The sequence below is a fragment of the Orycteropus afer genome, unplaced genomic scaffold, assembly GCF_000298275.1.
Source record: "Orycteropus afer afer isolate SDZICR_OR568_19922 unplaced genomic scaffold, OryAfe1.0 scaffold00042, whole genome shotgun sequence".
In the NCBI taxonomy this organism is placed as follows: domain Eukaryota; kingdom Metazoa; phylum Chordata; class Mammalia; order Tubulidentata; family Orycteropodidae; genus Orycteropus; species Orycteropus afer.
This window is the reverse complement of record NW_006921629.1, coordinates 3,582,009-3,599,501: the sequence shown is the minus strand read 5'-3', so window position 1 is coordinate 3,599,501 and position 17,493 is coordinate 3,582,009. Positions and strand designations below refer to the sequence as shown.

The following is a 17,493-nucleotide window of genomic DNA, read 5'->3' as shown; positions in this document are numbered from 1 at the left end:
CTCACATTTGGTACATTGCCCTTCTCTTCACCCAAATCAATATTTATCTCTATCTATCTAACAGCATTCCCTCCCCTACCCTCCCACCCCTGGTATGAGTTCCATTTTTAAATATACAAGATATATACTTATATATCTTGTATATCCACAGTTGTCCTCTGCTTCATTTGATGAATGTTTTCCTAAAATTTTTGAGAACTGAATTTTTGCAAACTGAACCATATCATCAGAGCACTAGAAACGACTGTTGTCTAAAAGACACGGAAGGTTTCTGTGTTAAAAGGTTCACTTTGTTAAATGAAAAATCCTTTGTAGGGCAAATAATGACTCCCTAACTTAACTGTCTCACTAGAAGGCTGGAGGTTCCAACCCACCAGCCACTCCTCGGAAGGAAGGTTGGGCAATCTACTTCCGTAGAGATACCACCTTGGAAACCCAAGGAGGGGTCGCTCACTATGAGTTGGGTTTGACTCGATGGCACATAACAACAACACAACAACAACTTAACTGTCCTGACTGCTACACTGGTGGCATAGTGCCTAAGGCATTTGACCACTAACCAGAAGGTTGGCAGTTCAAACCCACCAACCTCTCTGTGGAAGGAAGATGGGGCAATCTACTTCCATAAAGATACACTGCCTCGGAAACTCGAAAACCAATGGGGATCACTATGAGCAGAAATCGGCTCAGTGACAGTGAGTTTGTTTTTTTGGTTTAACTTAACCATGCTGTACATTTTCTATATTGGGTTTTCTTGAAGTCGTTTAACAAGTAACTGTTTCTGACTGGGATGTACAGCCAGATTGGACTGGAAGCTTCCTGCCTGGGTTTCAGCCTCTGAGCTCTTTTGTTGGGTGAACAGGGCGCTAAGGGGACTGGTTCCCAACTTGTTTGCTGTGGGTGAGTTACTATCTTACCCTGTGAGGCTGTGGGACAGAATGAAGTTAAAGGGCCTGCTGAAGGTTTGTATTCCCCAGGGGCCAGCAGGCTTTTGAACATTTATAGCAGTGGCGGCCCTGGCTTGTGTGTGAGATTTCTTCTTCTCTCCTGTTGTTTCACTGCATTTGTTTTACTGGAGAGAATAATAGGTTGGGAAAATGAGGCAGCTGGTGGGAAGGGGTGACTTTCTAGATTAACCCCTCAGCTTCTGGGAGACTCATCATTTTCTGACACTCATTCCGCATTGGGGACAACTGGGTCAGACAGTAGAGCTGGCACGGAATGTGCCCCAGTCTTGGAAGTGTGGGTGATTTGGTGGACAGAGCCCCAGACTGGGAGCTCTATCTCAGTTTAGCCACTAATTCTCTGTGACTTTGGGCTTGCTCTCCTGGAACCTCAGTTTCCTCTTCTCTAAAGTACAGGGGTGAGAGGTACATGTTGGGGGGCAGGTAGCCGGGACGAGAGGCTGCAAACTCCCAAGCTTTCAGGGGCCGAGTTGTTGTTGTTATGTGCCGTCGAGTCAAACCCGACTCATAGCGACCCCTCCTTGGGTTTCCGAGGCAGTATCACTACAGAAGTAGGATTGCCCGACCTTCCTTCCGAGGAGTGGCTGGTGGGTTTGAACCGCCAGCCGTCTGGTTAGCAGGCAAGTGTCTTAGCCATTATGCTACCAGAGCTCCCTAGGGGCCGAGTAGGTATTGTAAACAAATGAAGTTGGTCTAGGGCCAAACTGGAGCTCCCCTATTTAGCCCAAGGTCATTCAGACTCACAATTTTTTCCTTTTTCTTTTTTAAGACACTCAGCAGGGCAAACTCACCATCTTTGGTCTCTGGCCTGCCCATATGCAGCCTCAGGTGTAGATACTAATCTCAGACATTTACATGGCGCTAACTATGTGCCACGTATGTTCTTAGCGCTTTACACTTATTAACTCATTTAATCCTCAACACAACCTGATGAGGCTGGCGAATGACATCGGTACTACAGTTAGTTATCTCACGTTTACAATTGAGGACACTAGAGAAAAAGGAATCCTGATTCCAGAGCTACTTGAGACCACAGGGAGCAGGGAGTAATGCCATCTCTGAGAAGGTAGCCAGCTGTGTGGGAGATCCTGGATAGAGTGTAGAACAAAACTCAAAATTAAAAAAAAAAAAAAAAAAAGACCAAGTTTGCTGGTCTGATAGAGCCTGGTGAAACCCCTGAGACTATGGCCCCTAGCTGCCTTTCAGGTCTGGAATTGAACTCACTCCTGTGGCTTCCAGTCAAACAAAAGACAGGCATATGAGGTGAACATTTACATCAGGTGGATACACTCCTTGGAGAGATCAGTCATGGGAGAACAGAAGGGCAGTGTTTGCACAGGGAGACCAGTCGGGGGCAGGAGTACATGGGAGGGAAGGACACAGGGAAAAGGTAACTCTAGGGAGGAAATGGGAAGAGAACTGTTACTTTGTGGGGAATTGAAGTTGATGTTATGAGATAAAATGTGTATGAACTGCTGTACGGAAAATGAATTTGCTTTGTAAACTTTCACCCGAAACACAATAAAAATTTGAAAAAAGAAACTAAAAAGAAGGTAGCCAAGGCAGTATAAAGAGCCATGACCCTGCAGGGAGCCACCCAGCTGATGGCTTTGCCAGGCTAAGAATGCAGATGTTGCTTTCCTGAGATGGAATCCAGAGGGCCCCAGAGGCCGAACAGCATGGACTCAGGGGACCTCTGCTTGAAGAAGAGAGTGGCCGATACATTCTAAACTTAGCTTTTATTACTCGGAACACAGTGAAAGAGACACTGTCTTCAGATAAGATATTCAGAGGGTTTTATGAGGAAAAGAGATATTAGAAGTGTTCTTTATAACTTTTTGAGGGAGAATGAAGACCATGGGGTAGATGTTAGATGCCGTTGAGTTGTCCTCAACTCATGGCACAACAGAACGCTACCCAGTCCTAAGTCATCCCCATGATTGGTTGTGGATCAGCCTAGTCTGACCTATGGGGTTTTCACTTTTGGAAATAGATTGCCAGGCCTTTCTTCCTGGTCTGTCTTAGTCTGAAAGCTCTGCTGAAACCTATTTAGGATCAAAGCAACACACAAGCCTCATGGACAGATGGGTTGCAGCTGCATGGGCCCAGAATCAAACCAGGAGCTCCCTCATGAAAGCCAAGAATCCTATCACTGAACCACCAATGCCTCATGGGTAGACATTCTAGGGCGGTGAAGTTTGGCCAGATTATAGCAGGAAGAACTTTTCTTCACATGACTGCCTCAAGAGTTAGTGAGTTCTCTGTCACTGCTTGCTGTTGTTGACAGGTGCTGTTGGGTTGGCCCTGAGTCATGCTGATCTCATGGACAACAGAACGAAACACTGCCTGCTCCTGCCCCTTCCTCCCAGTCATTGCTGTGTTCGAGCCCATTGTTGCAGCCACTGTGTCAATCCATCTCATTGAGGGTCTTCCTCTTTTTAGCCGACAATCTACTTCACCGAGTGTGATGTCTTTCTCCAGAGACTGATCCCTCCTGATAACATGTTCAAAGTATGTGACATGAAGTCTCATGATCCTCGCTTCTAAGGAGCATTCTGGCTGTACTTCTTCCAAAACAGATGTTTTCATTCTTCTGGCAGCCCATGGTATATTCCATATTTTTTGCCAACGCCATGATTGAAAGGCACCAATTCACATGCACATGAAATGACTGAAAATACCATGGCTTGAGTCAGGCACACCTTAGTCCTCAGAGTGACGTGTTTTAACAGTTCAAAGAAGTCTTTGGCGCCAATTTACCTAATGCACCTAATGCGGTACATCATTTGATTTATTGACTGCTGCTCCATGGGTGTTGATTGTGATTCCAGGTAAAATGAAATCCTTGACAATTTCAATCTTTTCTCCATTTATCATGATGTTGCTTATTGGTCCAGTTATGAATATTTTTGTTTTCTTTATGTTAAAGTGTAAATCATATTGAAGGCTATATATAGTCTTTGATCTTCATCAGTAAGTGCGTCAAGTCCTCTTCGCTTTCAGCAAGCCAGGTTGTATCATCTGCATCTCAGGTAGTTAATGAGTCTTCCTCCACCCCTGATGCCGTGTTTTTCTTCATATAGTCCACTCCTGGGATCATTTACTCAGCATACAGATTTAATAAGTATGGTGAAAGGATACAACCCTAACACACATCTTTCCTAATTTTAAACCATGCACTATATCCTCTTGTTCTGTTTGAATGACTGACACTTGGTCTATGTACAGGTTCCATAGAGCACAATTAAATGTTCTGGAATTGCCATTCTTTGCAATGCTATCCATAATTTGTTATGGTTTACACAGTCGAATGCCTTGGCATAGTCAATAAAACACAGGTAAAATCTTTCTGGTATTTTCTGTTTTCAGCCAAGATCCGTCTGATGTCAGCAATGATATGCTCCATTCCATGTCCTTATTCTGAATACAGCTCTGTGCTGCTGTAACTGCCTTTTAATTATTTGCAGCAGAATTTTACTGTCACTGACAATGCTCAGATGGGGGCTGAAGAGCCATCTTGTCAGCTACTTAGCAGTGGATGGTGTTTATCTTGGGGGTAAGATGGTCCACTAAGGACCCTCCCATCCTAAGGCTTGAGCATGAGGGGAGCTGAGAGGCCGCCACCATCAGCTAATTGAGCTAGCTCTGATTAGGTTGCTAAATCCAGTGGAGGGCACCAACTCCCATTTTATTCCCTGTCTCCTGGCAAGGCTCCTCTGTGGGCAGACATCAGCAGGTGACAGCGCTGTCCTGCCATCTGCTTTCTAGAATAGAGCATGTCACCAAGCAAAGATTAGACCCTCCATCTAAAGCTGGGCCGTGTGTCACCCACCCAGCCTTTTGTGAAGAAGAGGTTGCTGGTCATTGAAGAATAATGGGGAAAAGGAGGAGTGGGCAAGAAGCCAAATGCCGCAAGGATTTCGGCCCTTTTTTTTTTGGCAGCTTCCCTGTGTCTTGCTTGCTTGATTGAAGCTTTCATAGACATTATTGTATGTGTCAGGGTTCAGGGCCTCTGTAAAGTTCAACGTATGTTTCCCCTAACTGCAAAGAAGTGTGAGACATGCCCCCCTACACGCACTCACAGCTGGGCCTGGGCCAGGCAGCAAAGGCAGATTGGGTAGGAAGGACCAGAAGTCTTCGGGCTGAACCCAGTTCCCTCCTTTCCTCAGCTGATGTGTTCTAGGAAGATCCCAGGCCCGTTTCAGTGCTTGTGAGTCTGTGTAAATGGAATAGCATTTTGAATGCGCTGCAGGAGTGCCCCTCAAAGGAGCCCCATGGCGAAGTCTTTTGTAAAGTGAAAAATCCTTTTGTAGGGTGAATAATTGTCCTCTGTTTGTCTGCTTTGGAGATTCAGAGTTTTCAGAGGTTCTCAGGGGAGAGAGAGAGAGATCTGTTTGAAGGCCATCTGGCCCACCCCCTTTCCAATGCCTGATTTTCTGCTAGAGCATCCCCTCCAAGGGATGGGAAGCCTCAGTGATGGGAAACTCGTCAGCTCCCAAGATGGATCGCTCTATCTTTTGACAGTTTTGCTTATTAGAAATGGAAACTGATCCTGAGCTAAAAAATCTCTCACTGAAGTTTTTACACATCGAGTCTTCCACTCAAGGGTTACACTGAATAGGTCTTTTCCTGGTTTGGGGCTCACTTGATACTTGACAGTAATGATCCTGACCTCTGAGTCTTCTTTTCTTTGGCATGAACGTTCCTGCTTTCCTCATTCATTCCTCATTTGCAGAATTTTGAGTTCTTTTCTCCTCCTGGTGGTTCTGCTTTGATTTTGCTTGGTTCGCTGTCTTGCATCCATTATCAGGTCTGGGCCCCAACCACTGAGGCAACTCTCACGTGTTGTCTGTCTGTGTAGAGGCAAGAGGGACGTTCATCTCTCTAGGTCTGGATTCTGCTATTCCACTGTTAGTGCAGCTCGAGTGCTTTTATGACAGTCATAAATACTCAGGTCTAGTTACTAATATCAAACACTTATATGGCACGTGGGTGGCACAAATGGTTAAGAGCTTGACTACTAACAGGTTGGTGGTGCGAACCCACTCAGAGGCACCTTAGAAGAAAGCCCTAGAGTTTGGAGTTTTTTATATGGCACTCCCCATTGCCTGAAATCTCAAAGCCACTGTCATGTTCTGCTACTAGATCATATCTCCCTTATTGAGGACTTAATGGAGATTCTTTCTTTAAATGTCAGCTTCCCTCAAGTGAGATACATCTTCAAAGAAGTAGTCTAATCTGGAACTAATGGAACTCTCTACTTTTTCTGCAGAACTGGTCAGGCATGAAGTGCCAGTTCAAGCTGCTAAGGATGGCTGTGGCCTTGATCTGTAGTAAGTACTGATGGGCAGGCTGGGGGCAAGGGAGCCCTGCATGAGGTCCCTCAGACACAAAGATAAGCAGTCCCTGTCCTTAAGGGGCTCTTGGGCAAGAGAAAACACAACATTGGCTCTCAACCCAACAGTAGAAAGACCTACATGCAAAAACCTACCCCAGGGCAATGCACCCACCTACTCTGGGGAGATATGCCCCTTAGAGCAATTGGCCATGGGGCACCAGAGGGGCAGCATTCACGTAGAGGGAAAGCTAGACAGACAGGAGTGCAGAGGTCAGAAGGACACAGGGAGGGGGTAGTCACAGGGACAGAAAGAAAGGGGACTTTGTTATGGTTGGGGATGGTAATCGGGGCATGAAATCAAATTTACACAAACTGTTGAATATAAAACAAATTTTGCTCTGTAAATTTGCACCCAGAGCACAATTAAAAAAAAAAAAAAAAAACAGCAGAAAAACCAAACATGTCAATAAGTATGTGCAACAAAGTGCGGGTGCTATGAGAGTATGTCCCTTAAACCTTTTTATATAGGGGCAATTCTTAAAAATTTTGTGTGTGTGTGTGTGTGTGTGTATATATGCATATATGTATGTGTGAATATGTATATATATACATATATGTATGTGTATGTATATGTATATATATTATGTATGAGTGTGTGTATATATATATATACAACATAAAATTTGTCATTTTAACCATTTTTAAGTGTACGAGTCAATGCCATTGATTATATTCACAATGTCATACAACCATCAGCACAATTCATTTCCAATACTTTTCACCACCCCAAATAGAATTTCTTAAACTTTTTGTTAACATAAAATAACAGAAAAATGCACACAGGATAAATACTCAGTTCAAAAACAAGCACCCAGGTCAAAGAAAAGAATTTCTTAGTCTTTTGGGTCACAGAGTCAATCCTTTGAGATCCCTTGTTGGAAACCAGAGACACTTTCTCCAGAAAAATGCACATACACACACACGCATACATACACACACATTAAAATGTGTGATTTTAGCAGGTTCCACAAACTATAACTAATTCATGAGCAGGGGCCCCCGTCCCAGCCCAGGGAGAGGTCCGTTCTCTGTAGAGGTCGTTTACTCAAAACTTAACACTCAGTTAAGGACAATCATATGTTGACCATGTAGACAAGATACAGGAGGACATTGTGGGCAGAGAGGCTGCATTAACAAAGACACACATGGGTGGAGTGTCCAGCAAGGCTTTTAGCAAAACTAACTGAGATTTGGGACTGTGTGTAATTGTGATTAGAGATAAAGCTGGTGAGATAACAGGAATCAAAGATGGGCTTTAAATGCAAAGAAAAAAAAATTGGATTTCATCCTGAATGACCTGGGAGGCCACTGGGCGGCTTTAAGCAAGGGAGTGACTGACAGGTTTGAGTTTTAGGAAAGCAGTTAGGCTCCAGTGTAGAGAATGGGTTGGGACGGGGTGGAAGGAGTTGAGACCAGAAGCCGTGAGGCTCATTCTGAGATGGAAAGAGGTAAGAATCAGTCTGAACCGAAGCAATGGAAATAAAAGAGTGAACACAAATTCTCTCTTTCAGTCCTCAGGTCTGTGAAGAAGGCACTAGGCTTAATTTACAGGTAAACAACAACAACAAAAAACTCAACTCACTGCCATTGAGTCGATTCCGACTCATAGCGACCCCTGATGGGTTTCCGAGGCGGTACATCTTTATGGAAGTAGATTGCCCAGTCTTCCTTCCATGGAGTGGCTGGTGGGTTTGAACCATTTCTAATGCCCCACACATTAGCCAAACTCTAGGCAGTGAAAACTGTGACATCCCCTGCCAGAATCAGCCACGTACTGTGCAGGTAAGAAGTGAGCTAGAGCAAGTTTGTGCTGAGGGATTGGGCCTCTGTGGGCGCCACCGTAATCTACTTCCACGCTCCTTGTGGCCTGCAGTCTGTCTCCAGAAACTAGCTCAGCCCCTGACCGCCAAGGGGCTTCTGCCCTCTGAATCAGTTTCCTTCATGAGATTGGGTGGTCTCTAATCCCAGAGAGAACCTTCCAGCCTTACAGCCCATGGACCCTTTAAGTAGGGGCAGTAGGGTGTAACAGGGTAAAGGAAGCAGGAGGAAACCTGGATGTGGGAGGTGAGCATAACTTCAGTGTCTAGTGGACACTGTGTCTACTTTCAGGAAGGGAGGAGAAGCCTGAGTCTTGCTGTTTAAAAAGTCCAGTTCCAAGAATCATGAAAACGAAAATGCTGTTTTGAAGTTGGGGACCAATGTCTTTCAGACCTCCTTTATCTAGCTCAGCACCTGCGAAGCAAAGGCAGGAGGGATGCCCCAGGGCCTGGAGGTGTAGTGGGAGGCGGTGCAGAATGTCCATCCCTGGGCTGCTCCTTTTCCACCATCTATTGGCCATCCTGAGAATTGCAGGCCCCAAATTAGAAGGTCAGGCAACACCAAAGGAAAGGGTATCCCTGGAGGTTTTGGCGCCCCTGTTAGGTTGGAGAGAGGTGCTGTGGTTCATTAAAATATAAGTGAACAGGTATAAAAGTCCCCTCAAAGGGGACTTTCAAGCTGTCAAATCTGCCTTGGTTTCCTCATCTGTAAAACAGGGTTAGCAATACCTACTCTTGGTGTTCTTTTTGGTGGTATAGGTAATGAAATGGTACCATTCCCCAGCACCTGTCCTTCAAGAGGCTTATTCCCATTTTATTGGCAGGCCAAAGAAGGATGGATTGGAAAATGAGGTGGTGCCATTTTAGAATATGTCAAGAGATCAAAGCCAGTACTTCTTGTTTGGGGGTAGGGTTAGGATTGTTCGTTTCCATTTCTTCTTCGCCTCTCTCCCCCTTCATTCCTTCCTTCCGACTACAAAAGCACTGGTTCTGAGGGCTTCCTAAGAGTGTTGAGATAATATGTGAAAAACACTTTATAAGCTGTAAAGTGCTGGGCACATATTGAAGATATTTTAATATTCCAACGGTGCAGCCTATGACATAAAGGCTGAGACTTTATACAGATGGGGAAACTGAGTCTCCGGGATGCACAGTATAACCACAGAAGTGTGAGGCCTTTGGGCTTCAGCGTGGGCTGTCCCTTCAGCATGAAATGCTCTTCTCAGATCCCTCTTGATATTCAGATTTCAACTCAGATGTCACCTCTTTGGTGACATCTTGTCTGACTTCCCAAACTCAAGAATCTTCCTCACCCATGCCCAGTGCTGATTTTACATCACCCCCACCCCGCCCCATAGATATATCTCTTACTGATATTATCTTAGGAGCTCTGGTGGCATAGTGCCTAAGGCATTTGACTGCTAACCAGAAGGCTGGTGGTTCAAGCCCACCAGCCACTCCTCAGAAGGAAGATTGGGTATCACTTCCATAGTGATACCGCCTCAGAATCCCAAGGAGGGGTTGCTTTGGGTCAGATCCTACTCAATGGCAGTGAGTTAGGTTTTTGGTTTGGATATTATTTTATGTGTGTGATTGTTTGCTGGTCTATTGCCAGACCCTGTAAGCATGGCGAGAACAGAGGCTGTCTGCCTTCTTTCCTAGTATATGTCTCCAGGGTACAGAACAGTGCTTGGCCTCCTAGATAATAAATGGATCATTGGCTGGCTGGCTGAATGGGTGGGTGAGTGGGTGCAAGGCCCCTCCCTCAGCACATGCCCAGTCACCCTCCTGTGACGTCTGTGTGCTTCCTCCCCTTGCAGTGAGCATGGAGTTTGGGCGAGCTGTGTGGCTCCGGTTCCACCCATCGGCCTATCCCCCCTGCCCTCACCCGAGCTTCGTGGCACACCTGGGTGGTGTGGCTGTGGGCATCACCCTGGGTGTGGTGGTCCTGAGGAACTACGAGCAGAGGCTGCAGGACCAGTCACTGTGGTGGATTTTTGTGGCCATGTACACCATCTTCGTGCTGTTCGCCGTCTTCTGGAACATCTTTGCCTACACCCTGCTGGACTTGAAGCTACCACCACCTCCCTGAGCAGCTCGAGGACCAAAGCGGGGAAGGGAAGAGACTAGCAGCATCAAGGGGCAGCATCTGCATTCTTATTTTCTCATCACCAGCTGAGTTAGGCTGGGGAAGAGAAGACAAGAGACAGTGACCTGCTGTGGTTGTTGTGTTTAGATTTGGACAGACAGTGGAGGCTCTTTTCCCAAGGGTACCTGTTGGAGGAATCGGATTCAGCTTCTATCATATTTCTAGATTGTACCAATGACGGTGGGCCAGGGTGTGGGCCTGGGTGGCAGTGAGAGTGGCCCTGCCCTTGGGCTGGGCTTGTTCCGTGTGTTCAGGGTATCCCTTGTCCCACCACTGACTGAGCAGCAGCCTACTCCCTCACCTCCACAGTGAGAAATCCTAAGAGATGTTAGGACAGTCTGAGGGTTCTAGAAGCTGGGCAGTCCCTTGTCCAGCCCAGAAGCAGTTGCAGGCCAGGAAGCATTTCCTCCCCAGAAGCTAGGTCTGGGGCTCTGGACTGAGAAGAGGGCCTGGTGATGCACGTGTTAACTTTGGCCTGAGGGAAGCCCTGGGGCAAGGACTCTAGTGCCTGGGGTGGGTGGGAGAGGGAGGTGCTATACACAGGTCCCACCCTTGCCCTGGGGGTACTCAGTGGAAAGGGAAATAAACTTGGTGGGAGTTACACCCTGGGGATGGTCCGACACCTCTCTAGACTTCTCCCCCACCATTCTCCCAGAATGCTGAGCTCTCACACAATGCCCTTGCCTTGTTTTTAGGGTCTTTTCCTTCCCTTCCACTGCCCTGACCCTACATTGTACCTCTCCTTTGGTTATGGAGACAGTATTTTGATTGTGTGTGTGTGTGTGTGTGTTTGTGGTTTGGTGAGCAGAGATGTGTGTGAAAGGAATGACAATGTGAGGAAATGGTAGAGCAGGCAGGTGAGGGGCAGTAGGAATGTGTGGACAAGTTTATGTGGAAGAAAGAAGGTGCTGAGGAGTGGGAGGCCCACAGGATATGTGGCGAAGTGTGGTTGCCGAGTATCCTTGCTTTTAGCAAAACTTGTCACCTTTCCCATCCAGGTGCCTCCCTGAGAGTCTCTGGCCATTGGGAGAATTGTTGTCAGTGGTGAGGGGAAATGACCCTTCCAGGGAGACCCTTGGGCTGCAAAGGTTTTCTTCACTTTTCCTAGTCCTGTTCTTTGTGTCCCTCTGGAATGGCCTTCATATCTGAAAAGGTTCTATTCTTTCTTAACTAGGAAGGAAGGAACATTGAGAGTAGAAGAGAAGCTGTAGCAGGAATATCGAGGCCACATGTCTGTTTGAGTTGGGGGGACAGGAAGCTATAGTAAAAGGAATTCCAAGTTAGGCAGAAAATTTCACTTCTGGACAAAGAATTGTTGGCTGCTTGGATGAGTGTCAGGTGAGGCCATCTCCTAGACTCAGATGCTTTGAGCTGGGAGGGAACTTGGGATTATCACCTCTACCCCCAAATCCATTTCATAGGTGGGAAAAGGGGCCCAAAGGAACCGCCCCCTAGTAGGAGCTGACACAGGCCCTGAGGTGAGGGTGTGAGGGGGTGACATTTCACAATGCACGGCATTCCCTTTATAGGGATCTCCCAACCATTGACAGCTCAGAAGGATGAAGAACCCCAGGTCTGAGAGGCAGAGGGGCTGGATCTATGCGGGAACAAGAACAAGAACGGAAATGTGGGAACTGCCCTCCACCAGCCTTGTGGTCATCAGATTTCTCTGAGTATTGAGGTCTAGAATCACTCAGGCCAAGCTTTGGGGAGGTCTTGGGCCACTGTGGCTCCCTGTCCCCAGAGATCACATGTACATGGACAGGGTCTTCTCACCCAAGGACATACCCACTCACCCCCACACTATGCCAAGCCCTTTCCCATCTTTGCCCAAAACAGATTGTCCCAGCCCCCGACTTAGCTCCTAAGGATACGCTACTGTTGTGTCAACACCATGCTGAACATTGTTAGCCCGAGGTGGTCCAGATCTTTGACTGAGTGGCCTCAGCCCAGAGATCCATGTCTGTGTCCTGCCTGCCCTTCTCTGTGCCCTAGTGAGAGGAAGGTGTAGATGGAAGAGTTAGCTGAGGGGGCTGAGAAGAATTGGGAAAGGATGCAGTAAGGGACCAGGACTTTGCTCTTGCTGCCAATGGGCTGCAGTCACCACTGAGCCTGAGCGGTGCTGCCTCTTCTTGGAAGGGCAGAGGCAGCTGGTGCCCTCCAGAAGGCAGGACTGACCCTTCAGATTCCTTTCCTGGCTCCTGGGGGCTCTGGGATATGGATGAAGGGAGCAGAGCGCCACCCCTGCCTTTGTCTGGGTATGAGCTGGAGAGAGGTCTTCTCTCAGGGGTGAGAAGGCAGGGATCTGGAAGACTAGAAAGCCATAGAGGTGCACTCAGTTGCCTCAGGGCTTCAGACAGAGGTTCGTTACTGGGAAGAACTGCCTGAGACACAAAGCCCATCTCCATGCTGGTAAGTCTGTGCTTTGGGTTCTGGGCCATGCTAAGGGGACCTTATATACACCTCAGGCCACCAGCCCCAGCTGCTCCCTGTCAGCAGAGTGTCCACAAGGAGGTCAAAAAGTCTTTGATCTGCTTAATACCCCACCACCACCACCCTCAAACTTCCAAGCAGGGCCCCACAGGGGTGATAATATAGAGTCACTTCACGGTACCCAGGCCTCCAACCCAGGGCTGAGGGACAGCTCTCTGGTTAGAAAAGATTTACTTTTTGGTCCCTGGCTTTCTCCTCAGCAGGTCCTTTACTTCCCACCACCCTCCCAAGCCCCTCTGCCCCAGCAGCATTATTGAGTCAGGCAGTGTCTTCCTCTCCCTCCTTCCTTCCTCTTCCAATATGGCTGCCCAGCCAGGGTGCAGTGAAGTGGAAGGCAGTATAAATCTCCAGGCTGGAGGAGGCAGGCCAGCCTTCAATCCACAAGAAACAGAAATTGAAAGCTGGGGAATCCCCAGACAGCAGCAGTAGGCTTGCTTGCTCGTTAAATGGAAAAGGAATCACAGGAACTGGGGAAAGAGAAACAAACCTTCAAAGGAGAAATTTCGTTTTAATGACATCATTAATCATTCGTTTTTTAATTAGGAAAAGCTCCCTAATGAGGTTCTTTTGCCAGCTAATAGGACTCTCCGTTTCTACGAGAATCATTCTCTCCCAGAGGATCAGGGCAGTCCTTGCCTACCACCCAGATCTTCCCCCAGCGTCCAATTTCGTTTGCAAATCATGCAGATTCCCGGGTGCAGTGAAAGCTCTTTCCTGGCATCCTTCTCATTGCTCCCAGTGCTGGCTGGAAAGCACCAACGCTCCTCTGCCTTAAATTACAGTGCCGAACGTGAACTTCCCCTCCAAGGACTTGAGTCGATCAAGAGCGGAAAAGAAACACAAGCTGCAGCGTTTGTTTCTAAATATTTTTGTATTGTGTACATTCTGTATATTTTTGTTGTAACATATTATTTGAGCACAGATTCCATTAAAGATTTTTTTTAAGCCATTGGCTCTGAGGAAGTGATCTGAAGGGCTGGCGTGGGAGTCTGCTGCAGCTCAGGCTGGCCCAGGGCAGGCGGCAGCGGGTGAGCCGCAACACAGGCAGTGGAGCTACAGTTTATGAAACGCATGTGGGGCATTGGAGCATGGGACACCAGTCTTGCTAGGTTCTTAATTAATTTATTTTATTTTCATCATTGGACTCTTTCAGGTGGTTAAGAAAGCTAGGATCTCTCTTTCCATAAAAATGCACATATATAGACAACTTTGGGTAACACTGCAGAGGAGTTGTGGAGTCCCTAGGTGATGTGACTGGTAATGCACTTGGCTGCTAACTGAAAGGGGTTCAAGTCCACCCAGAGGCCCCTCAGAAGAAAGAGCTGGCAATGCAGTTCTAAGAAATCAGCCACTGAAAACCCTACAGAGCAGGTTGACTCTGATACAAATGAGAAGCCCCTGTGCCAGCTGTCCTGGTGGGTGTCCTGTCTTGTTCTTGCACTCTGCTATTGTACCCCTATGAGGGATTAATATTATAGCTGGCATCATTGGAGAACTCTTCTTTGAAATATCCTTGATACTTGCTCCTTCACCTGAACAGCCTAGCCTTTCAATCCTTCTAGGAGCTCTGGTAGCATAGTGCCTAAGGCACTTGACTGCTAACCAGGAGGCTGGAAGTTCAAACCCACCAGCCACTCTTCGGAAGGAAGGTTGAGCAATCTACTTGCATAGTGATACTGCCTGGGAAACCCAAGGAGGGGTCGCTCTGAGTCAGGTCTGACTTGATGGCACATAACAACAACAACTAGGGCTATCACAACCCTGATCTTGAGACTGGCCTAGGAGTGTTCTCAGGATAAAAAGGGCATGGTCAGTTCACGTACAGTAGAGGGAAAACAAGAAGAGGGTAAGTGTAAAAGGTGAGATTTGATGCCTGGCAAGTTGAAGCATCAAGCTGATTTTGAATGGATGGAGGCTTGCAAGGTGAACTGCGTCCACCAGTTCTTCTAAATCAAGGGCAGTGTGTGTAGTTTTGCCATTCATAAGGTTAAATTTCATTTGTGGATTAAATTACTCTATTAAATTCAGTTTGATGGCTGTTTCCCATAATGCTTTTACACATTAGTTTTCTGTGTCATTTAAAAATGTTTCTAGACGCTGGAGAAGCATCTCAGAACAGCCTTTAGAATGCAGTTCAGGCTAACGATCATAGGGGCCCACTTCTCTTTGGGAAAGAACTGACCTCCCTAAAAGGAAAAGTCAGACCCTTTTTGAGTTCCTGTTTGTCAGTTATAGGATCAGATAGCTGAGGCCTTTAATAAAAGGCAAACTGTTTAGCTAATTTTGGCTTTGGCCTCTTATCAATTCCCTTTTCTGGTCCTCCTTTCTAGCAGATTCTTATCCTTGCAAAAACTTTTTAAGGTGTTTAGTAATAATAAGGTAATGAAGAAATGCAGACGATATACTCAGCACCTATTAGGCATGTTGGTGGTAGATGTGTGTCATCAAGTTGACTCATAGCAACCCTAAAGGACAAAGAACTTCCCCATTGGGTTTCCCAGGCTGTAATCTTTATGGGAGCAGTCTTTCTGCCCACAGAGCTGCTGGTGGGTTCCAACTGCTGCCCTTTCGGTTAGCAGCCAAATGCTTAACCACTGTGCCACAAGGATTCCTTGGCGTGTGGGTGCATTTTTTCAATATATTATTCTCATTTAATTGCACCACTTCTTGGTATAAAATGGGTACACATACCCCCATATTTATAAATGAGGGGAAAGCTTGGCGAAGTTTAATAACTTGGTGACAGTAAATGGGACAGCTAGACTCACAACCAAGACTTCCTGGTTCTAAAGTTCCTACTCTCAGCTCTCAGGTATTCGTATGAGACTCCAAGGACACTAAACATGTGGAAGCTCTAGGGTGTTTGTTTAAAGGTCCAGTCTCCTTGCACTAGGCCTAGGGTCATCTAATCTCAGCAATGTGCCTTGGAATATTCATGTAGTGTTCATTTACAGAATCTCACTTGACCAGCCCTCCCAGAAGTGGTTTATAAGAAAAAAGAAAGAAAAAAAAAACTATAGCTATCACTTTATTACTGCTTCCTACCACCTCCAATTTCCAGAATATAGGCATTTACACCACCTCAGCGATCTGTCTGTGTGATTTAAAGTCTGCAAGGCACATTTAGGGAGTTTAGCAGCTATAGAACCGGAGCTGCCTCTTAGTCCTCCAAGTGGAAAGATTACATTGAAGCCAGCGGGGTTTCCATTAACAGAGAAGACACACAGTTAGGGAAATGTGGTCCTAGGAACTGAATCTTATTTCCAAGAAGCCTGCAGGCTTTCCTGGCATCTGGTGTAAGTGATCCTCTGGTAAGGGACAGGCATTCTGTCATGGTTAATAATGAATGTGAAAGGAAGTGACTTGGGTTATTGAGTTCTATGGGTGTAACTTTACTGGACAATGAATAAAACATTGTAAAGGAAATTGCTTTTGCATCCTGCCTGATGCCTTCCGAAAATGCAGAAAGCTGTATCCCAGCAGGTGATTTGATTTTCTTCAGCACATTCTTTAGCATAAAAAGTATCATTTTCCCCATAAAATTGTTGGGAATTAATAAACCATCAGGCTTAAGAACTGAGCTCATTAAATAAATATGACTACCTTGATTAGAAGCCAAATTTATTATTATTATTACAATTAAGAAATAAACTGAGAGCTATTTTTGATACATGACGGACATACATTTCTTCTGTGTGTATAGCACACAAATAATACATAAACATAAATTTACTCCAGATCTATACAAATCATTTTTAGAACTTTAAAAGTTAATACATTAGCTTATTAAAATTTGAATACAGTACCTGTTCCTGGTCATGAACTCTCATGAGAGTTTCTTCTCATGGCCAACAAGATGCTCAATTTCATGTCACTGTTTTCCTTGTCTATAGTAGTAATATACAGTTAGTCACAGACTTTTAAAACAAGACTGTATTGTTTATAGCTGTGTAATATAACCCAACCCAATCCACTGCCATCAAGTCAATTCCGACTCATAGCAACCCTACAGGATGCAGTAGAACTGCCCGATAGGGTTTCCAAGGCTATAAATGTTTGTGGAAACAGACTGCCTCATCTTTCTCCCACGGAACAGCTGGTGGGTTCAAATTGCCAACATTTTTCAGTTAGTAAGCCTAATGCTTTAACCACAGTACCACCAGAATTCCTTGTTTAGTTACTATGTGTATGTATATACATACACACACACACACACACACACACACAGGAGGTATTATTATAGTTTGCCTATATCCATAAATGATTTGAAACAGTTAATACATTGCTTTTAAATGTCATTTACAACATGGACTCTTGAATGACATGTTAATTTAAAAATGAAAAAAATGTTTTCCAGACTCAAAAGTTTGATGCCCTAATGTTGATTTAAAAAAAAAAAAAAAAATTAGAGTAAAGAGGGAAGAAAAACAAAATTTCAAGGAAACAATTAGTCCAAAGAACTAATGGACCACACAAACCACAGCCTCTTCCAGCCTGAACTAGATGGTGCCCAGCTACCATTACTGGCCACTCTGATTGGGATCACAATAGAGAAGGTCCTGGACAGAGTGGGAGAAAAATGTAGAACAAAATTCAAAATCATAAAAAGACCAGACTTACTGGCCTGATAGAGACTGGTGGAACTCCTGAGACTACGGCCCTTAGATCCCC

At 45.8% G+C, this 17,493-nt stretch overlaps 1 protein-coding gene across 1 annotated transcript in view; it reads left to right on the top strand.

Moving 5' to 3' along the window:
• RHBDL3 (rhomboid like 3) overlaps window positions 1-10,272 on the top strand; it is a 54,865-nt gene extending 44,593 nt beyond the window's left edge. The window contains exons 8-9 of the mRNA XM_007937335.2: window positions 6,238-6,298; window positions 10,001-10,272. Coding sequence (XP_007935526.1) covers window positions 6,238-6,298; window positions 10,001-10,272 — 333 coding nt within the window. The remainder of the gene's footprint in view (window positions 1-6,237; window positions 6,299-10,000) is intronic.
• Window positions 10,273-17,493: the final 7,221 nt, after the last annotated feature.